The sequence below is a fragment of the Falco biarmicus genome, chromosome 1 (assembly GCF_023638135.1).
Source record: "Falco biarmicus isolate bFalBia1 chromosome 1, bFalBia1.pri, whole genome shotgun sequence".
Lineage (NCBI taxonomy): Eukaryota > Metazoa > Chordata > Aves > Falconiformes > Falconidae > Falco > Falco biarmicus.
Genome location: NC_079288.1, coordinates 22520261 through 22542029, shown reverse-complemented (window position 1 = coordinate 22542029; position 21769 = coordinate 22520261). Strand labels below are relative to the sequence as shown.

General features: G+C 48.9%; 3 protein-coding genes across 4 annotated transcripts; 2 read left to right on the top strand and 1 right to left on the bottom strand.

Annotated features, from left to right (window-relative positions):
- Positions 1–1142: 1142 nt before the first annotated feature.
- C1QBP (complement C1q binding protein) lies at positions 1143–7890 on the top strand. Of its 2 annotated transcripts, none has more exons than XM_056330046.1 (6): positions 1143–1233; positions 2752–2902; positions 3638–3725; positions 5108–5203; positions 6027–6149; positions 7477–7890. In XM_056330046.1, exons 1-6 carry the CDS (start codon positions 1191–1193, stop codon positions 7624–7626), a joined length of 651 nt encoding a protein of 216 aa, XP_056186021.1. In that variant the 5' UTR covers positions 1143–1190; the 3' UTR covers positions 7627–7890. The 2 variants fall into 2 exon arrangements, with proteins under 2 accessions (XP_056186021.1, XP_056186015.1); XM_056330040.1 differs by lacking the exon at positions 1143–1233 and adding an exon at positions 2350–2629.
- Positions 7891–8112: 222 nt separating this feature from the next.
- On the bottom strand, positions 8113–11079 carry RPAIN (RPA interacting protein). The gene is made up of 7 exons (XM_056330060.1): positions 10948–11079; positions 10574–10741; positions 9994–10057; positions 9365–9479; positions 9096–9159; positions 8847–8981; positions 8113–8340 (listed from the first exon to the last, which is right to left on the bottom strand). Exons 1-7 carry the CDS (start codon positions 11014–11016, stop codon positions 8311–8313), a joined length of 645 nt encoding a protein of 214 aa, XP_056186035.1. The 5' UTR covers positions 11017–11079; the 3' UTR covers positions 8113–8310.
- Positions 11080–11103: 24 nt separating this feature from the next.
- Positions 11104–21682, top strand: NUP88 (nucleoporin 88). The gene is made up of 17 exons (XM_056329997.1): positions 11104–11373; positions 11683–11852; positions 12292–12417; positions 12631–12717; positions 13335–13511; positions 14632–14815; positions 15243–15393; positions 16065–16163; positions 16314–16404; positions 17351–17452; positions 18527–18685; positions 19106–19231; positions 19787–19852; positions 20090–20170; positions 20507–20633; positions 20985–21103; positions 21462–21682. The coding sequence occupies exons 1-17, from the start codon at positions 11137–11139 to the stop codon at positions 21523–21525; spliced, it is 2166 nt and encodes a 721-aa protein (XP_056185972.1). The 5' UTR covers positions 11104–11136; the 3' UTR covers positions 21526–21682.
- Positions 21683–21769: the final 87 nt, after the last annotated feature.

Below are 21769 nucleotides of genomic sequence, written 5' to 3'. Positions count from 1 at the left end.
GGCAGTGGTTTCTTGGAGTGGTTGTCCAGCTGCCTGCATGTTTGGCGTCATCTTTGTTGACCCTTTTGCTGTTAGGGCGTGGTCTTCCTCAGCAGATACTTCTGGCTTTTCTGACTCTTACCCGTGCAGTTCTAGCTTTGGAGTTGGCACGCCATCCACAACAGCTAATCAGGCTAACTTGAGGAAGACTGAGCAAAATGAGAATGAAGATGTGGTTTAGAGATTGGACTTCCTTTAAAGGTCCGTGATTCATCAAATCTTTGCATCTTCGGCTCTGACACCAGTGCTGCTTCCTCCTTCTGCCTCCCCCAACCCTTGCCAGTTATACTTTGGTTTTCCATTAGAAATTCGGAGCTTGACGTTGTCAAGAACCATAGATATACTTGTGTCTGTTACTTGGTTTTTCTTCCACATTCCCTTGGCATCTACCTGTCCCTTTTTTTCTTGTAAGAGAAAAGTGGCAATTCCAAACTTAATAGCCATTTTAAATACTGTAATTAAGAAACCAGTTCCACTCCAAAGGAAGAACTTGTTCTTTAATGTGAAGGAAAGTTGATTTATTCCATTATCGCTTTGTGTTGGTGGGGGGAGAAATGCAAGTTGTTTTTAAATGATATCCTTTGTGCTTTTAAAATAACCTCTCTGGCAGAGGTGACTTCCAGTTTCAACAGCGTCTGTTGACATAGGGTAGTAATTTATATAGATTTTCGGGTGAGTTTAACTAAAGCAGGTTAGCTGTCTGCAAGGGTGGGAGGGGAAGCTGCTGTGCTCATCGTGCAGTGCCATTCTATAAGACAGTGGGGACAGTTGACGTGGGCTGTGATAGGATGGTGGTGTTTAGTCCTTGTATCCCTTCAAATAGCAATTAAAAAAAAAAAAAGCAGCGTGTAACACACTAATTAGGGCTGCTCAGGGTTGCAGTCATTGGGTGTTGGCAAGCCCTTACTCCAATTGCCCGATGGGGAAAGCTGGTGCCCTTTGCTTGTGATCTGTGCGGACAAGCAGCATTTGCTGTGTAATAATTTGTCCTTTCTGGTCACACGCGTCACAGTTACACAACACATTGTGTACTGTGTCTTTTCTTTGAGCTCCAGTATTGGTTTACCTTGGGTTTATCTTTGAAAACAGAACTGGAGCAAATACCTCTTTGGTTTGGTTTTGTTTCTTTATTATTATTTTTTTAAACGGGAATGTCACTTGTGCTGATCTGCAAATTGCTGTTTCCCAAAGAACGTAAGTAGATACCCAGCATACCTGGAGTGGCTTCATCTCTCAGCCTGTTCCTAGGAAGGGTGATGCTGAATGTCTGCGAGGGTGCTGTGGAAGCAGACACACATCCCTTTGTTTTGTCCCTTTGCAATATTGTCCTTTGGTGGCTTGAAGAAAAGGAGGAGGGAAAAAAAACCTGAGTGGGGCATAGGCAAAACTTGCTGCTTCGGTATGTTATGAACAGCTGCAGTTTTAGATTGGTATTTCAAGAGTATGCAATGCTCACGAATTGCAGGGAATTATCAAAGCATTGTATCTGTTTCTTTACAGAGTCTGTAGGGGAAAATAGAGTATAAGCACATCTTGTAACTGTTTAAGGGAGGGGGATGGGTGTTTATTTAGAACTGATTTGTATATTTTTCCCAAAATAAAAAAAGTTACGGCAAAAATCCAAGGTCTTGAGCAGCATTTTGCAAGACAAAAAGGCAGTGCGGGTGGCAGGATTCTCGGGTCCAAGTCCCAGCCTTTTCAGTTCTTGTGGGGGTGTCTCCAGGGTGGGCAGTGGGGGTGTCAGCGTGCGGGGGCAGGGGGGTAAAGGTAAGATGGGAAGGTGGGTGGCTGAGTCTGCGCTTCGGGTGCGGAATGGACCCTGGGGTTGTGTGTGCCGGGCTCAAACACCAGTGTGGGGCTGGGAGTAGAAATCCTGGTCCTCTGGTGCAGGGAGTGGGGGGATGCCTCCGGTGCGGGGGGTGCCGTCGCTGCTCTCCTGCTACAGCCTGGCGGTGAGCTGCAATGGGCCTTCCCTGCTTCCATTCAATAGAGCGCAATGGCGCCAGCTTTTAGCCTGAGGGAGCGCTTTATGGCAGGGTAGCAGTTCGGCTTAGTTAATCTGCCTTCTCAATTATCTATTGCTAAAGAGGAAAAGAGAATAAAAATGTTTTTTCTGAACGAACTTCTGGGGTGGTGCCCGACCATCGGGGCGATGTGCGGCGTCCCTGCCCCCCCCCCCCCCCCAACTCCTGCCCATCTCGTTTCTCATTGTAAAACAGCAGCCGGGACTCGAACCCGCGCCCCGCTCCCCGCCGCGGGGGCCGCCGGACCCGGAAGTAGGGCGGGTGGTTCCGGGGCCGGTGTCCTCCGCCCGCCCCGCCCCACCGCGCCGCCCTGCCCCGCCGCACCATGCTGCTCGCCCGGGCCCTGCGCGCCGCCGCCGCCCTGCGCCCGCCGCCCGGCCGCCTCTTCTCCTCCTTCTCCTCCTCCTCCTCTCCCCGCACCCTCCTGCCGCCGCCCGGCGCCACGCCGCCCCCGGTGCGCTCCCTCTGGCAGCTGGGCGGCGGCGGGTGGCGGACGGCGCTGCTCCGCCCGCGGCGGGGCTCGGCCGGCGGCGTCTCCTGCGGCTGCGGCGGCCTCCACACCGAGGGTGAGCGGGGGGCGGCGGGCCGGGGCTGAGGGGAGCGGGGGCGCCGTGAGGGGGCGCCAGGCGGGCACGTGCAGGGCGGGGGAGGGGGGGGGCGCCTGCCCTCACCGGCCGTTTCCCGCCAGGCGACAAAGCCTTCGCGCAGTTCCTGACGGACGAGATCAAGGAGGAGAAGAAGATCCAGAAGCACAAGTCGCTGCCCAAGGTGTCCGGCGGCTGGGAGCTGGAGGTGCACGGTACCGAGGCCAAGCTGGTGCGGAAGGTCGCCGGGGAGAAGTAAGTGTGGGCCCGGGAAGGGCTCGCCTCGGCGGCCCCCCGCTCCCCGGCCTGGGCCTCCCCTCCCCCAGCCTGGGCCTGGCCTCCCTGGGCCTGGGCCTGGCCCTCCCCCTGCCCCCTCCGGCCTGGGCCTGGGCCTCCCCTGGTCTCGGCGGCCCCCTCCCCTGGCCTGGGATCCCCCCTCAGCCTTGGTGACCTTCCACCCCCATCTCAGCCTGGGCTCCCCCTCCCCAGCCTTGGTGGGCCCCCCCCTGCCTCTGCAGTAACCCCCCGGCTTTGGTGCCCCCCCAGCCGTAGCCATATTGCTGCTTGTGCTCACACTTTCTCGCTGCCTGTCCGGGCTGTGCAAACCAGGTGTTGCAGAGGCTCCTTGTTTTACCACCCTGGGTCAAAAGTTTCTTTCAGACTTTTTGTAGCTTTTTTTTTTTTTTTTTTTTTTTTTTTTTAAAATACAAGCTTGCTACTGTCTTGTGTGTTACAAAGTTTTGTGTAGTCTTCCTGCATGAGAAATAACAGTTCAGGCCACTAAAACCTGAAAAAGGCTGGTTTGTGAGAGCAGTTGGAGGAAGCCAGCTCCGTTCAGGTGTGTGTCTCGGCCTCTAACTGCAATACCTAGTTTTGGTCACGGTGTGTGAGTTCAACACCAGCAACGCTGTTCCTCCACAAAACCTTCAAATAGAAGAAATTCTAAAGGCTGTTTTTTGAGGGTGTTCAAAGTAACTGTTTCTTTTGAAGGGTAACGGTCACGTTCAACATCAACAATAGCATTCCACCCTCGCTTGATGATGAAACACAAGAAGAGCAGAAACCTGATCAGCAGGAGGTAACTCGGTCTTGATGGACACGCAGAAGGAAGCCTTAAGTGTTCAGGGTTTTTTTCACCTCTCACTTGATCTTTGGGAGCATTAAGTCACAAAATGGAGATTTTTTTCTGGGTAGTGGCTGTGACTTTCCTCTTTGCAGCAGAAAGGCAGAGCAGGGTGAGAGGGTTCTACGAGGAGAAATGAAAGCAACTCTTGAGACCTTACAGTGGCCTTCCAGTACCTATAGGGGCCTTCAGGAAAGCTGGAGAGGGACTTTTTACAAGGGCATGCAGTGTTAGGACAAGAGGGGAATGGCTTTAAGCTGAAAGAGGGCACATTTAGATTAGATATTAGGAGGAAATTCTTTACTGTGAGGGTGGTGAGGTGCTGGCCCAGGCTGCCCAGAGCAGCTGTGGGTGCCCCATCCGTGGCAGTGCCCAAGGCCAGGCTGGATGGGGCTGGGAGCAGCCTGGGCTGGTGGAAGGGGTCCGTGCCTGTGGCAGGAGGGTTGAAATGAGAAGATCTATAAGATCCCTTCCAGCCCAAACCATTCTAGTATTCCTTGATCTTTTTTTGCCTTTGCAACCCCCTGCATTAAATATACTGTGGCTTTTACTTAGTGTAACTCATAGTGCTGGGGTAGGCAACGTCAATGAAACACAAAGCTATTCACCTGACGTTACTTGTGTGGTTTTGTTGGACAGAAGTGTCTCACTCCTGTTTAATAAAACTCTGTTAGTAAAAATACTGGTAAAAACTGTAAATGAGCAATATAATTTGAGGTAGATGGCTTCATCTGCAGGGGTACAGATGCCGAATGAGTCAGGAGTGCAGCTGCACCGTGTGTAGTTTGTAGCAGTAAACCTTGCGCTTCCTGAAGGGCACCATTTATTCCAGTGCATCGCACTCAGCTGGGTGGGATGATGCTGGGGACAGTCGTATGTTGCTTCCCCTCCCAGATGTGGCTCTGTCCACCGAGAAGGTGCAGTGCACCTGACTTGTGCACACATACATGCGTGTGGCAGCCTCTGTGCCCTGCCTAGTTTCCTCCGTGAAGGAGGGCAGGCAGGAGCTGCTCCTGCTGTCAGAACAATCAAGAGTCTCTTACCAGTTCCTGTCGCTTTGAGGGCCCCGTCCTGGTGAGCTGCAAGCTCTCTGGGTTGTCGGGGAATGGCAGGTGCTCCCACCTGCTATTTTAGACATGTGCTTAGCTGTGGAGAAGGGGCTGAAGGGCTGCAGGCGAGGCTGAGGGAAGTTGGGGTTGTCCTGGCCAGGTCAGAGACTCCAGAAAGAGGGTAATGGGGAACAACCTGCGCTGGATGGGCTGTGTTGCTGAGCTGGGCTGTGATTGCTTTGGCTCCTGTTCAGATTCTAATGCTGATGCAACTGTTCTCTTATTTAGCCTGATCTTACATCAACTCCAAACTTTGTCGTGGAAGTAATAAAAGATGATACAAAACAGACCCTTGTTCTTGACTGCCATTTTCCCGAAGACGAGGTGGGTATTAAACTGGTCATGTGGCAGCCACAGCAACTCGGCTGTGACTTGCTGCACATTTCCTGCTTGGCTGTAGTATAATTGTGCTGCTTGTCTGAATCTGCAGAAAAGCAGTCTTTTCTCACCACTCTTTTTTTGGTTGTTTTTTTTTTGTAACACTAAAGAAAGGCTTTGTGTTTGCAAGAACACTCTTCAGGCAGATGTTCCATTGCATTCCTCACATCCTGACCTGGTGTTTCTGTTCAGCTACTTACTGGCCTGTTTTTTGAATTATATTAGAGAAGGGAGGCATGGCTAAACTTTGCCAGAATGGCCAAAACAAGATAGATTTGGTTTAGTGTGCCAGTAACTTGCAGATCTCGTTGTTGTGAGTTGTCACAAAGAGAAGTAGGGATTAAAAAAAAGGGGGGAGAGGGTAAAGTTGAGGGCTTTGGTTCATGCTGATTTTCAGTTTATTTTGTAAACCTTAACAGATCATTTACACAGCCTGTCCTAGCTGACAAAGGTTAGACAGATGTGTGAAGACAGATCCAGGATAACTCAAGAGGTTTTTACATTTTTGTGAAAATCAAGCTGCTGATTTACGTTGGATTGCTTCTGGTAGCACAAGCCAGGGGACTGACCCCTTGGAGGATTTCCTGCATTCTCCTGCATGTCTGTGCTTGCCTTCACAGGCACATGTCGAGAGCAGAGGCACCTCTGCTTTAGTACTGGTCTTGTGGTTTTGCTTGCAGTGTAATATTCCTAGCTTTGGGTTGAGGTTGTTGAAGGTGCCCGGTGATGAGAGCTAATTGTACGACTTGCATCTCATTTCATGTTTCAGGTTGGCCATGAAGGAGAGGAGGAAAGTGATATTTTCACAATTCGGGAGGTCAGTTTCCAGCCCACTGGGGAAGCGGATTGGAAGGACACCAACTACACTCTCAATACAGATTCCCTTGACTGGGTAAGCGCTGCTAATAGGGCTGGGGGCTGCAGGGGGCCCTTCAGCTCATCTCGCCTGGGTGGCTGTTTGCTCCCAAGTTACAAGCCCTGTCCTGGATGTCTGAGATAGGGGATTCTCCCACTCTGCCCTGGCTTGTCGTGACATAGCGGTTCTGCTGCAAACTGAGGGTTAGTAGGTGGTCCCCACTATCGTGCAATGCTGGTGATGTGACTGACAGTCAGAAACGGACATGTTGAAACTTGTTCTGTTCCAGGCTTTACAGGTTGATTTCCTAGCAGCTATATTACACTCTGTAGGTGTTTTGACACTTGCTCAAACATCTTTTGATCTCTGTGTTTAACAATGTAGTTTACCAGATGCCATGTGTAGATGCCTTTGTTTTCTGGGTTTTCCAGGTATTTTTTAATAGTTTTGACACTAAGAACTAGTATGTCCAAGAATCTGGCATCTGCTTAGAAGTTCTCGATACCAGGCTTTCAGAAGCGTAGCTCTTAGTTGGAGGCTGTGTATCATATGGTTAAAACTTTACTCCTAGAGTGTATGTCTCTTTGGGACGCATTCATGTTAAAGTTGGTTAGTGTGCTTTAGAACACCCCATGCTGCTTTTATTTTTCTCTCCCTCACTTGACTTGAGACAGAAAATGAACTAAAAATGTGTATGATTTGTGATCTGCTTTGTGATCTACTCAGTGATCTACTCAGATTACAGAAGACTGAAAAAAAAACCCACAAGCAGAAAACTCAAAAAAACCCTCAAGAAGGGCATGACTGGTATTACTTACCATTACTGTACTAAACAGTGATAATGACTCTGTTCTCCTGAGGAGCAAGGGGGGAACCCACAAGCATTAACATGTGGAGGAGTTACAACAGTTAAGTAGGATTAAAAAGAAAAGAAGCTGATGCTTGTAAAAGACTTAGTCTTTCAAATATTTACATCAGATACCTTTCCAGGCACTTAAACCAGCTCACCCCCAAGGCCATAGCTTTATCCAGAAGGGACAGGCAGAGCTTGGCATGTGTAACCTTTAACAGACTTTACCTGTGGGCTCTTGCTGTCAGTTGATATCTCCAGGGTGCAACTGGTTTGTAATGTTGGGTTTGGGTTCCTGTGATTGAGTTTGGATGGCCTGTTCCGTGGCCCCTTCCCTCCTGTTAGACCTGAGGCCAGGCCTGCCGAGAAGGGGATGGGGAGCTGCCTGCTCTCCTGGGGGAGGTGGGCCTGATCTTCCTGGGAGAAAGACATGCCAGCTGCAATGGGACACTTTAAAAGCACCCCCTATCCAGGTGCACTCTGCTAAGGAAGTTTCCTGTTCGTTGCTTGCAGGCTCTGTATGATCACTTAATGGATTTCCTGGCTGATCGAGGAGTGGACAACACCTTTGCTGATGAGTTAATAGAGCTCAGCACTGCACTGGAGCACCAGGAGTACATTAAATTCCTTGAAGACCTTAAAAGCTTTGTCAAATGTCAGTAGGTTAGGCTAGGAAACTTATCTTCAAGTGTGCATATTCCACAGCGCTGCTCCAGCCAGCAATACCCAAATATATCTTTACAGCAGACACAGAGAGTGAGTAACTTTGGAGAACAGAAGAATGAGGATTCTCACTTGTATATGGGGGTTTGTATTTATGTTGCAGCCCCGATCAAGATCTCTGACATCCTGGTTTGGAATTGCCTCACCCTGCCTGGTGGGTTTTGTACAATTAATGAATGTGAAGAATAAAATCTGTTCAACATATCACTGAAAACTGGTGGTTTCTCTTCTTCCTGCTGTTCCATTGCTGCCAGAGAGCTGCTGTAAAAATAACACTAGCATTTATGCTTGAGCTGGTGTCAGTACAGCTGCTCACAGAGCTGTTGCTGCAGCCATGGTGTGTGCTGGCCTGGAGTTTCCTCCAGGGGAGAGCTATTCCAGTCCAAGGCGAGCTGTGAGATCACTGATGCATTGTTAAAGACAACATGAAGGCTGAAACAAACCAAGTATATTTATTTCAAAACATACTGTGCCATGAAAAGTGCAGGTCAAGGCATTACTACTGCCTTTCCGAGTATTTTTGACACAGCAGTTACAAGTATATACATAAAAATATTAGCAGCTCTGGGTGGGGTTTTAGTCTTGAAGTCCCTCCAATAAAAAAGCAGCAGCAGCTGAATCGGCTTACAGGAGAATCGTCCAGGAGTCACACACCTTTACAAAGGTAAGTGGAACAGAGAAGCTATAGTAATGCATAAAATTAATTACTCGTGTTCAAAATTATTTGAAGCGCTTTGCTCCTAACACTGCCCTCACAGTGATTTTACGTAAGCAACAAAGCTAAGAAGGTGACAGTTGTAGCTGGAGCCAAAGGGATGGTGTGTGTTTTCTAGGAGGTACAGGTGAGGCTTAAACGCAAGTAATTTTTAAAAAACTTTTGTGAACCACTTATCAGAACAGATACTCCACACAAGACTTGGAAGTTGCTGGTTAAGGTGTGAGAAAGATAAGGTACTAAATTTGACAGCCCCTTGGAAGATTCCCTAATCCAGCAGGTTTTTATGGTTACTGGTGGCCAAAAGTAAAGCCACTTCCAAGGAAGTTTGTTGAAAAACAGCAGTGCAAACCCCTGGGATCAACAGACTCGTGGTTTCTGCATATGTAACGGAGAAGTGGATCCAAGCAGAGATCCTTTCCAGGAATGTGACATTTCGACTCACCGGACAGCTCATGAGAAGACTGGCTCCTTCCTCCATTCCACTGGTAACAGCAAACTCTGGGTTGTGAAAGCACCTGTGACTGTGCTCTGTTAGTGTGTTTTCTAGAAGCACCCGAAGCTTCTCTTCGGTCATACCCTGAGGAAAAATGGGTTAAAAGATCTTAAGTTGCTGGCTATAGCTTAAAGCTGCCTCTTTGCAGCGGCTGACAAAAGTGGTCACATTTAACATGTTACTCACAGCACAGCTTACCTGTGTGGTGATGTATAACCCACACTGGCAAGAAACCAAGTGATCGCTCACGGTCAGGTTATTCCTAGGAAGAGCATACAATGGGCATCGTCACAACAACCAGTTAGCAAAAAACCTGTTAGATTCAGGAGATCATTGCTCACTTTTTTTACTTTGTGGGAATTGCCACTAACAGCAGCCTCTCTTTGCCCACCGTTTTTGCCTGTTTCTAAGCCCAAACTGCTGTAGGGGAGCACAGAACCTCATGCCAACACCAAGGACTTTCTTACCTCCTGCACACAGGGCAGATGACCTTGTCACTGGCATCCAAGCCATCAAGCATTGCATTGAGACATTCTTCATCAAACTGCAGGCTTTGCTCATACTCTTTTATAGCCAACTGTTCTGCAGCGACACAAGAAAACACCCTTAGGCATTTCTTATGAACTTAAAGCAGCACATCTATAGCTGCCAGGCAGAGGGAGACGGGGGCAGCCACTAGTTTCTAACAAGTTTTCTTTCTTTGGATCAGATTTCTACACTTGAGAAACCCATTCCTGCTAATCCAGTTCTTCCTACGGCTCGATCTTTAGCCCATGTCCAGCAGGTGAGTCTACCTTCCACCCAACAATTTAGAAACATTCTGAGTTGATTTATATGGGTTCCTATGGCTCCCGAACACCTCAGTCCTGTTCCTCTAGTCTCCTCTTACTAGCTTCTCACAGACCTTAAAATGCCACTTAAACTGTCAGAGAGGGTCTTGATGCATGAAAAGCCACAGAGAATTTCTGAGGCAGCTCTTCCCCTGTATCACTTGGTATACAAGAACCAAGGAAGGCAGCCTCAGCTGGTTTGGATTACTAGGGAGTCAGGAATATGACAAATCAAATAGGAGTCAGAAAAAGTGTAGAGCCATTACCTTGCAAAATCAGCTCTTGCTGGATCTCTTCCAGTACCGCTAGCTCATCGGGGTCCTCTAGCATCTGAAAGGTGCATCGGTCAGTGACTCTCCCATTCCGGCTACTTTCTCACTTAACTTCCAGCACCTGACTAAGCTGTCACTGTAATGTAAATTCACTCTGCTTATTATTCTGCCTGGTAAAGCTCCGTATCTGGAAACCCACGTGCTGTGGAAAGCGATCTGTGCTATAATCACCTGTGCAAAGCCACCACAGATCAGAACACAGCCTGTCCCAGAACTTGCTTTTTTAAAACACTGAAATTTTACTCCCGTTCTCAGGAGTGGAAAGCAAGAGACCAGCTTTAAAAACTCCAGGTGAGGAACCCACCCTCTGCAACCTATGAAGAAAACGAGGACGCTGCCTACCCGTGAGCCCGAAGGCGAGCCCTCCCACGGCACGGCACAGCACCCCGCTCCAGTTGTGGCAGCGGGAAACCCCGACTCCAGGCAGCGAGAGCGCGGTCGCAGCTGCCGGGAGATGCCTTTGCCGTGCCTGCGTTAGGCACAGCGCACGCCGATGCCCCCCGTGTGCACTGACCTGCACCAGCAGCTCCCCTCCCCCGAAGGCCGGCAGGCTCTGCCACTCCTGCGCCATCACCTCCTGCACCAGCAGCGCGCCCGGGCCGTGTCCGCCCGCTCCCTCCCCGGCCCGCCGGTACCGGTCCAGCAGCTTCGCCCGGCTGCTCCTCAGCCTCTCCATGCAGCGCTTGGGGGGGGAGCAGAGCACAGGGAGCCCGTTAGGGTGACTGGGGGTGACAGCTCCCGGCCGGGAGGCGGCCGCGGCCCTCACAGAGGGGTCGCCTCACCCGCCCGGCGGCACCGAGGCCGGGAGCGGGCAGAGCCCCCCGCTCCGGCACGCCGGGCGGTCCCCGGGTGCGGGCAGAGCCCCCCCGCCCCGCCAGCCCTACTCACCCGGCGGTAGGTCTCCTTCCAGGGCGGCACGGCCGGGCCCCCGCGGTACCGCCGGCGCGGCGCCTCCATGGTGGGCCGGCAGCCGCAGCGCCTCTGCCGCGGGGCACGCCGGGAAATGTAGTCCGGCGCGCGGCGGGAGCGCGCCCCCGCCCATGGGGCGGTGCGGCCGGGGGCGCGCGGCGGCGGGCGATGGCGGCCGAGTGGGGCCCGGCGGAGCAGTGGCGCGCGGCCCTTCCGCAGCACGCGGTGCTGAGCCGCCTCCGCGAGCGCGCGGCCGCCCCCGGCGCCCGGCCACCCCTCATCCGCAACCTCCTCTTCGGCCTCGACGGAGACCTCTTCCTCTGGGACGGCGAGCACAGCGCTCTCCACACCATCGGCCTCCGCCGGCTCGGCGGGCCCGACCCCGCGGGGCTCAGCCGTTACCAGGTGGGGCTGAGGGGAGATGGGAGTTGGGGAGCCGCGAGGGGCCGGCTGTGAGGGGCTGAGGGGCCGTTACGGCGGGAGGGGGGCTTAGGGGGGCCCCGTTACGGCGGGACTGGGCTGAGGGAGGGACGTTATGGCGGGAACGGGGCTGAGGGGGCCGGCTGTGAGGGCTGATGGAGGGGCCCCGTTACGGCGGGAGCGGGGCTGAGGGGGCCGCAGCCCCTGTGTAAGCGGCCGGCTGGAACGGGAGGTGCGCCGCGCTTCTGTGGGCGCTTTGGGTGGCTTGTGCTTAACTAACGTTTGTATTTTCAGACCCTTATCTGCATAAACCCGCCCCTTTTTGAGGTTTATCAGACGCTTTTAAGCCCCACGCAGCATCATGTGGCGCTCATCGGCACGAAGGGGCTCATGGTGCTGGAGCTGCCTAAACGCTGGGGGAAGAATTCAGAGTTTGAAGGTGGGAAATCCACGGTGAACTGTAGGTGGGTGAGACCTCAGGCAGTTAGCCACATCCCTGTGCGGCCTGCCCCCCCGGGGGCCAGGCAGATATGGAAGGGCTCGGTTGTGTTGGGGCTGGAGGGGCGATCACAAAGTTATTTTGGCTCAGGGGCTTGCCGATTGCCAGCTGATGCAAATAAATGACCTTCTAAACCTGTTGCAGTTGCTGAGGAGCAAGGTGTGTTCCTCTGTGTAGTCTCTACCCTTTCTGGGGTCTTTTGGCTGTAGCAGCTAAAAGCATGTGCCCAGAGGGAAATAACAAAAGGCTTCAAATTAAAGCTGCCCCTTCAGCTTTTAAGAATAATACAGCTAATGGCTTTGAAACCTTTCAGCTGGGTTTCTAGCTCTCCTTGCCTCCACTTCCCTTTTGAAGCGACTTCTGTGTTTCTTGTTAACGGCGCCTATTTCTGCTCTGTTTTTCAGTACTGTTCCTATTGCGGAAAGGTTCTTCACTAGCTCGACATCTCTGACTTTAAAGCATGCTGCCTGGTATCCCTGTGAGACGTTAGAGCCCCATATTGTGCTCTTGACTTCAGATAACACTATAAGGTAAGCCCTGTTTGTAGTTGATTATCTAAGTAATTTTTTGTCATAGCCAGTCTAATTTTTTGCTAGTTTGTGTGCTACCATTCTTACCAGGACTACTAATAAAAAATAGGATGTGAGAAATTTTAGACAGATACCAACTGATGTTCCTGCGCTGGCAGGGACATGTGCAACACTGCCAGCTGAATGAACATTGCCGGTGTTTCTTTCCTGTAGGTTTTACAGTCTGAAGGTGCCTCAGACACCCATCAAAGTGATCGCTCTTTCAGACACTGAGGAGGAGACCCTTACAATCAAAAAAGGGTTTGTGTGGCTTCTTGTATTTTGAAATGTCTTGGCAGAATAAGCTCTATTCTTAGCTGTGCTTTTAATGAATAAGCGATAAATCTGCCTGAAGATCTGATGTGATTTTTTTTCGTGGACCTCTTCAGTGTGAGGACTTCTTCCTAGCACAGTAACTGCACTTTTTATTTTCTTTTTTCCCATCCTTCCAAAAGAAAGCAGTAACAAACTGTATAGTCGAGTGTTTGTCAGAGTAGTCGTTAAGGTGGGGATAAGAAGGCCTTTTTGAGTGAGGAATATAGAAAATAGATCATCTTTTTATTTTGCTCTTGGCCTAGTCAGCAAGGAAAAACTTGAGGGTCTACTAGTTGAGTCACAGGCTGATGTACTACACAGCAAATACCAGCACGCCCTCATCTTTTTATCCTGTGAAACTGGGCTGGCTGGTGGTTGTGTTGCAGAAACGAGGTACTGTAAGAAGGATGTTACTTGCATGCTTTTGCTGCTGAAAAGAGGATGCGTCAAAGGACTGATGGAGAGGTGTTTAGCAGTAATTTGTCAGCATGTACTGATGGACCTAAATGCTTGTGTCCTCGCAATCACTGCTGACTTCAGGTCTTGTTCTGACTTGTCCCCAGGAGAGCCTATACAGCGTCACTGGGAGAGACCGCAGTGGCGTTTGACTTTGGCCCGCTGGTGCCGGTCCCAAAGAACATACTTGGGCAGCGAGGGAGCGAAGAAGTGTTGGCCTATCCGCTTTACATTTTGTATGAAAATGGAGAGACATTCCTCACCTACATCAGCCTGCTTCAGAGGTGGGATTGCATTCATCATCAGGTTTCGTGGGGTGCTTGTATGTTTGTACAATGTTAGGGTCGGAGAGCCATCTCTCAGTTTGGCTGAGACACTGTCTGCAGCGGGTGCCTGGCTGAGTTTTATTATATTGCAGCCTGTTCTGTCTCTTTGTGGCAGTGCTAACAGATTGAAATCCAAGAACAGTGTGTCATCCTTTGTCATCCAGATGTTAAGGGTGCACTTTCCACTTCGGAAAATCCACTGTCCATTATTTCCCATCAGAAATCTGAAATGAGGATGCCAGACTGTTAAAAGATCAGTGGGTCTAGGGCTGTTAAGTGTATTTTGGGGCCTTCAGTCCGCAGCACAGACATCTTTAGCTTTGGATGAGGCTGAATGGACCAGTGGCATCTTAGAAAAAGAAGTATTTTAAGATTGTAGAAGGTTCGCAGGCATGTTCTGTAGTGAAAAGTCAAGAATATGGATCAAGAATATAAACATGACATGAGAAGAAATGACTTCAGAAAACTGAGAAGATGCGGGAAAACTTACAAGTTAGAGCTAATGTAACTGAATATTAAAATGTGTGGTATTTAGATTAGAAACAGTACTGTTTGCATGAGAAACGATGCAGCATTCAAGCAGACCTGTCTGTAGGCAGTGAAACGGGCTCAGTCCTTCAAAAGTTCTACCCAGAGAAATGCCATGCCACAAAATGCTGCTTGTAAAGTGCTTTAATAAGCAAGAAACCAATTAAGTGATAAAGATAATTAAGTTGAGCTTCCCATGAGTACTTTGTGTTCTTGTATGAAAATGTTTCTTCTTGAATTTTTTCCAATTGGTAGCTTGGTTGCTTTCAAAGCATAAAACATTATCACTGAGCTCCGATTTCTTCTCTGAGATCTCCATCAAGTAGGTGTAGTTCAGACTTTTAGTTTGCAGTCTGGGTTGCTGCTGTTTAATGAAAATTAGACAGAACTCCAAACCATTGGGTGGCTTGGGGTTTCTGGGAGTTTTTGTTTGGTTGGTTTTTTTTAAAGCATCCTGATTTTGTAGTTATTGCGCAGCAAACTCCTGCAGGCAACCATGGGGAACTCTCCTTCCACAACTTGTGTTGTGAACGTGTCGTCTTTATTCCAGCATTGGGAATCTTGGGAAGCTGCTCGGCCCTCTGCCCATGCACCCTGCTGCAGAAGATAACTATGGCTACGATGCCTGTGCTGTCCTTTGCCTCCCTTGTGTTCCAAACATCCTGGTGATCGCCACTGAGTCGGGAATGCTTTATCACTGTGTTGTACTGGATGGAGAAGAGGATGATGAGCAGGTACCTTGTCTCATTTTTTTTCTGTATGCATTTTTGTTTCTTTAGTCAGAGTTTCTGGCTGCAAGATGCCTGGAGGTGAACACCAAGTTCCAAAGCTGCATTCTTCTATAATGAGGTAGCAAGCTTTCCTCCTATTCCAGCCAGTCCCTGTGACCCTCTGATGCTTTTATTTTAAATTCCACTTCTGTGTATCCTGATGGTAGATCACATTTTGATCAAACTTACTAAGAGCTATTTTAAAGAGGATCTTCTAAGAAGAAACCCTGTTCCTGAGATAAATTTTTTTAAGTAAAAAATGAAGGGACTTGAACTACTTTCCCTGACAATTAATACCTTACCTGTATTATATAACTCTTTCTTGATGCAGATGTTGGCATTTTTATTTAAATGGTCTCACATTTAAAGATGAATTCAATGTTCTTTACAGTCAGAAAAGTCATGGGACCCAAGATCTGATCTGATTCCTTCCCTGTATGTGTTTGAATGCGTTGAGCTAGAACTTGCACTAAAACTGGCATCAGGAGATGAAGAAGAGCCTTTGGAGTCTGATTTCTCTTGCCCAATCAAATTGCATCGAGGTAGGGTTGTCCTTCAGGTTGTTGGCTTTTACTTGCTTTATTGCATGCGTTTAGGATCAAGCTATTCACCGATTATCGCTGTCGTCAGGCAGATGGTGGTACTAGAATAAGGATTTGCTTAATGCCTTCAATAAAGTTGTGGAAGGAGCAAGGCTGGGAGGTGCTTTGGTGTTTACTCAAGGGCAGGTCACATACGGTCACATAATACTAAATTCTCTCAGTGGTGGATTATAAAGCAGAAGTTGTAAGCAAGTGTTGTGGGGCTGGCGATCCTGAGGGAAGAGCTGGTATCTGCTTATTAGTCTGTCGGATGTAATTGTGGGGCAGGAGGTCGGGTAGGACAAAGCGTTTGGGTCTTGTCAGAATGCTCGCCTGCTGGCTTTAACTGGTCTTCCCTTTGGAATCTGATGGATTGATACAGATGTGGTGTGATTAGGGATAGTTCAAAACAATTCATCGGGTATTTCAAGCATGATTTAATTTTATACAGAACTCTAGTAACGTGGCTAATACATCTAGCTCAGGTTTCGGATGGGGACGAGTTAGTACATGCAACGAGATGTTAACGCTGACTGGGCAGTAAGTTGGTACATGTATTCAGCAACGCAGGTCTGAGGGTTGAGTTTTTCTCAGTTCAGTGCCTTCTCTGACATTTGCTGTTTAAATTTCAGATCCCAAATGTCCATCTAGATACCACTGCACGCATGAAGCTGGTGTTCATAGCGTGGGGTTGACATGGATCAATAAACTACACAAATTCCTTGGTTCAGGTGAGTGGGGAGCCTGTTGCATGTTATGGGAGGAGCGTATTACCTGAACACCTACATTTTTGCTATTAACAAGCTGGTGGATGCGGGTAGTACTGAGAATCCCTTACCCTGCAAAGTGGATCTGATGCATTTCAACAAATCTCTTCGCAGATGAAGAAGACAAAGACAGTTTACAAGAGCTGGGAGCAGAACAGAAGTGCTTTGTTGAACATATTCTTTGTACAAAACCATTGCCATGCAGGTAAAAACCAAACCCTTTCCATTGCTTCCAAATCAGTGAGTTGTTGTGGAAAATACTTAGGACTTGCCCTCTTTTGCTGCATTCTTGCCATTAAAAATAATGAAGTCGGCTCAACAGAATTCAGATAATACAAATAAGCGATTTGTGCATCAGGGTTCTTTATGCACAGTTAGCAAGGTGAGCTTAAATTCCTGTCTGAAAATCATCTATCAAAACTACAGAAATTTTTACTGCCTTTTAGGTGACCCTGGGCACCTCTGAGGCTTGCTTTGGCTAAGAGGCTTCAATGCTGACGTGTTTCTTTTATCCTTGTGTTGAGGATCAAACAGTGCCTCAAAAGAACATCTGATCTTTTTTGAGTGTAGTCAGGCCTAAGAGGCATCATTTGTTGGGCTACATAATATATCATCTGCTTTATTTTCTCACTTTTGTAAGGCCTAATCATATCTATAGACTGCTGTGTGTTAAATACACTAAGAAAATGCAGAAAAAAATCTTTAGGAGTTAAGTGCTCTAATCTCAAGTGCTCCCTAGGTCAGCACAGGGAGTGCCTCCCCAGTGGCGGTAGTGGCTACCTGGGGAGAGGGCGTGGGGACCGAGAGGGTGGTACAGGCAGTAACCATGTCCCCTCCTGAGGAGGTCTGTGCCTCGCACTAGGAGTGGGTAATGCTTCCCGGGTCACAGCAGTTTGTTGTTTCACGGTGAAGTGGTGCCAGTGCTCCCCATCTCCGGGTGGGTGACTCTGCACTGGTGCCTCTGACTGCCAGTCAGATTGTGTGGGATGAGGAAAATTAATTTGCAGGACTCCCTCTTGAGGGAGTCTTGGCTGAGCAAAAGGTGTCTGGCTTAGGCCCATGGCTAGAGCTTTTCCAGAAGAGTGAACTTGACAACTTCAGGACCAAAGAACTTTTTTGACTGTGGAATTCTTGCGTTTTCTTCCCTTCAGGCAACCTGCTCCAATTAGAGGATTTTGGATTGTTTCGGACATCCTGGGGCCCACGATGATCTGCATCACAAACACCTATGAGTGTATTACAAGGCCTCTCTTGTACGCGGGTCTTAATTGGTTTGAAATCTGTGACTGTTGCAGGAGAAGGATCTGAGGAGATCTTTTTTTTATTACTATTCTTAGTAATTCCTTCATCCCAGACTTTGGCACCTCTTATGACAGAATGAAGTTTGCCTTCTGAACACTCCCTGGCTGAGCCCTTCAGTGTTATTATAGTGGTTATTTATCTACTGATAAGGTGTTTGTAGTGAATACAATTAACCTAATCACTCCTAATGAGTACTGGGGACAAGAGCTGCATCATTCTTGATGGTGTCATTGGGGTTTTTTCCTCATTTCTGTAATGAGGAACATGAAAATCTGAAGCTTGTTTACAGACAGTAGTACAGCGGTTCTTAATGGGCACCAAGGTTACATTTGCGTGAAAGGGGAGGGAAAAAAGTGGGTTCTTAAAGTGCTTTAAAGTCATGGGATTTTAGCAGCATTTCCAAAGCAACCTTTACTTTTTTTTTGGGGGGGGGGTGGTGGGAAAGGTGAGAGACTAGCATTTGCACAATTAAGTGAACATATTGAGGGGAGGGCACCATTTTCAGTTTGTGTATTGCTGAGAACAGTTTAAAGTATGACAGGTGCCTTCAGCAGAGCTACTATTAATGTCAGGTTCTCTTATAGTCCTTTTATTTTTAAACCATTTCTGCAGTGTTCTTACAAGTTTCCTCACAGCTTGTTTAAACCCCATTATTATCTGACATGACATAGGTGGACAGTGACCTAGCAAGCTGCTTTGAAGAGCCGGTTGTTCTGCTGTTCAGGCGCTTGCTTGCCTTGTTAGGGAACTTTCTCCTCCTTAGGTGAAAGGGTATTTATGATTCTCGCTAGTTTCAGCTGTGGCCAAACAGAAAGACATTGGGATGTGAGCTCCACCAGCTTTGTTCAGAGCTGGTTTACCACACAATTGGAATGGTTTCTCTTAAAACACTTCCGACTTACCGCTGTAATATAACCCCACAGCGGATGAGTTCCTCACTTTTAACTACCAACTACCATTTAGACTCTGACATAGTTTAAGCCAGAAAAATTTAATGTGTTCTCCAATTTGATGTTCTTCGGTAGAAGTACAGTCCATCCTGCGTCCCCTCCTCTGCTGTGTACCAGAGACGACAAAGATGTTGCCGTTTCCCCTCTCCGGATCCTGGCTGAGTCACAGCATTCATTCGAGAAGCATATCCGAAGCATCCTGCAGCGCAGTTCTGCCAATCCCTTGCTTCTGAAGTAAGTAAATCCTGAGGGAAGCCTCTCAGGAATAGTGTGTGTTAGCTTGGACATAGCAATAACGGGGGCACAACTGCAGCTGCCCTGTGCCTCCCTGTCCGTACACGGATGGCATCGCATGCAGTAACAATGCAGGCTGGGTGGGGAGGGGGTCACCTTGCCACAGTCCCTGCACAAAGCAGCCCTGACCTCAGCTGATGGGGTTGCTCATCACTTGTTCTCTGGGTTTCTGAGTATCTCAAGATCCCTTGGGATGTGCTCCTGTAAGGAAAATGATTTGTAGTGAAGGGATTTAACTACAGTCCCTCACTTCCGTAACTGAGCCCGCCTAAGCCCTTACCATAAATACTGTGAAGTTGTTTAACCTTTCAAAGGAACATGTTAGAGTGAGATTGCAAAGCCCTCTCTCGTGTTCTGAAGGTCTGCTGATAAAGATGCTGCTCCTCCCCCTGAAGAATGCCTTCAGCTTCTTAGCAGAGCCACGCAGGTGTTCAGAGAGGAATACATACTGAAACAAGATCTGGCAAAAGAGGAAATTCAGCAAAGGTAATGCAGATCCCTCGTACATGGGTGCTGAGCCGTGTCTCTGGGAATCCACAGCACGAAGCCCAGCACCAAACCTCCTCTGCTGGACTAACCCTTGTACATGAGTGAAACGTACTCATGGAAGAGACTAATGCGATACCAGAACTGAAAGCTGAGCTACTAGGGAAAGCAGGGGTGAGCATAGTAAGTCATCTCTATAGTGGCTCATCGGGGAAATAAGAAAAAAACCCTACACACATACATAATGTACTTGTGTCTTGCTGTTGCTAGTCTGCCTGTACCTGTGGGTGGCAGGAAATCCTTTGACCTCAGCAATAATCCTGACAAAGGAAAAATGCATTAAGTCTCTGCTGCTGCAAATTGTATTTACTTACAATATAAAGTTAGGACAAAACGGAAGAGTGTGTTCTCACCACTGCCCGTTTTTCAGTGTCTTTAGTTCTTCACACTCCCTGGAGTATTAGTCACTTTTGTCATATTTTCTATGGCATAAATCCTGATTTAGCTGTATTGCTGTTGTGGGTGCTTTGATTTTATGTATTTACTTATTTAAAGAGTGAAGCTGCTGTGGGGACAGAAAAAGAAGCAACTGGAAGATCTGAATTACTGTCGAGAGGAACGGTGAGTATAAACTGTCTGCTTTTATCAAATCAGGCATCAGGAATGATGCACCTTTGTGCAAAAAGTGCTTTATACAGGGTCCTGCGTGAAGCAAGCCAATGCATTTCCAGCTGTAATTGAGCATGTAGCTTCGCTCCATCCTCCAGCTTGCTTTCTCAGGCTCCTTGTCCTGTTCCCCATCCAGACTTGCCTTGCACGTAAATCTAAAGTACATAAACATTTTTCACTTGCATAAAGGAAAAGCTTGCGGGAAATGGCCGAGCGCTTGGCTGACAAGTATGAGGAAGCTAAAGAGAAGCAAGAAGACATTATGAACAGGTGAGTGCAACCCACGCGCTGTTCTGTCACAGATCACTTGCTGTTCAATGGATGTTTGCAGGTGCGGCACAACAGTGGGCAGCAGGTGCTGCGCTGGTTTGTGAGAAGACCTGGCTTCTGCATTCCCTTTGTTTGGGCTCAGTGGTGACCTTGAGGCGCAGGCGCAGTCAGCCTGCTGGGCAGGAAGGCCGTGTGGGACGAGCCGAGAGGGGAGAGCAGGGGCTTGAGCCCCTGAGGCTTAGGAAGAGCAACAGAAGCGCAGGGCTGTTGGTGTCTTAGCACAGCTGCTCTGATAGGTAAGTTAATTGGGCAACGTTTCTTGCTTTGTGCATCAAGGATGAAGAAAGTACTTCGGAGTTTCCACTCTCAGCTTCCTGTTCTGTCGGACAGTGAAAAAGATATGAAGAAGGAGCTGCAGACCATCCATGACCAGCTGCAGCACCTGAGCAACGCCATCAGACAGGTGGGTAACGCCTTCCCCGGGGGGCAAGGAATCGGCACCACCTCGCTCACGCAGCAGTGCTGACAGAACGCAGCGGTGTGCTTCTGTTCAGTCAGCCACAGCACACTACAATAACTTCTGATCCTCGTTAGCAATACAGACAGAACCTCTGCGACCTGGCCTAAACCCTGAGAAAGCCTGTGCATCTTCCTCAGCCTAGCAGTAACCTTCTCTCCTCTTTGTGGGAGGAAGAGCGCACAAGCAAGCTGATTGTAACCGGAGAGAAGTCGCTGCAGCACGACACGCCCAGCTGTCACTTTGGCAGGCAGCACCGACACTAACCGGGGTTGGCTTTCTGTCTGTCACCTGCAGGTTAAGATGAAAAAGGAATACCAGCAGAAAAAGATGGAGAAGGGCACCAGCCCCCGCAAGCCCAGCATCACCCTCAGTGCCTACCAGAGCAAGTGCATCCAGACTGTCCTGAAGGAAGAGTAAGTTAAAGCCTGGGCTCCTCTGTGGCACGCAGGCCCTGGCGTGTACCTGGGCCACGCTAATCAGCCGGGGGAGTGATTTAAACACTGCTGCCTGCGGGGCTGACCGACCACCTGCTGGAGCCTAACAAAGGTCCCAGTCCGGACAGCAGCGCTGACATCTCGCGCTGCCACCAAAGTGGGTTGGGTTAAGGCTGCTTTTTGCCCCAGGCTCCCTTGGCGGGCCCTGTCCAGCCTGTAATTAATAAACCAACCCGCAGTGGTGTGGTGCTCCCGGCCTCCGCTTCTACCCCATCAAGTCTTTTCCTTCCTGATCAGTTTTGAGCGACATTTTGACTTGGATTTATTTTTCTTGAAGGGGAGAACACATAAGGGAAATGGTAAAGCAGATCAATGACATCAGGAGCCACGTGAACTTCTAACGTGCCCCCCCCTGAGAAACCTGCACCAGAAGGCTGGACGAGCTTTAATCTTCCCCGGTATTTCCCCTTGTATATTGAACATTTGTATGTGGAACAATACACCTTTTACTTCTTATTTTGTAAAGAGGGACTGGGAAATAAAATACTTTTGATAAGACTCCTTTACCCGCCGTGTGCTTTGCGGGAAGGAGAGTATGCAGCAGCCGTACTACGTGATGTACATTCTCGTGGAATACTCACAGCT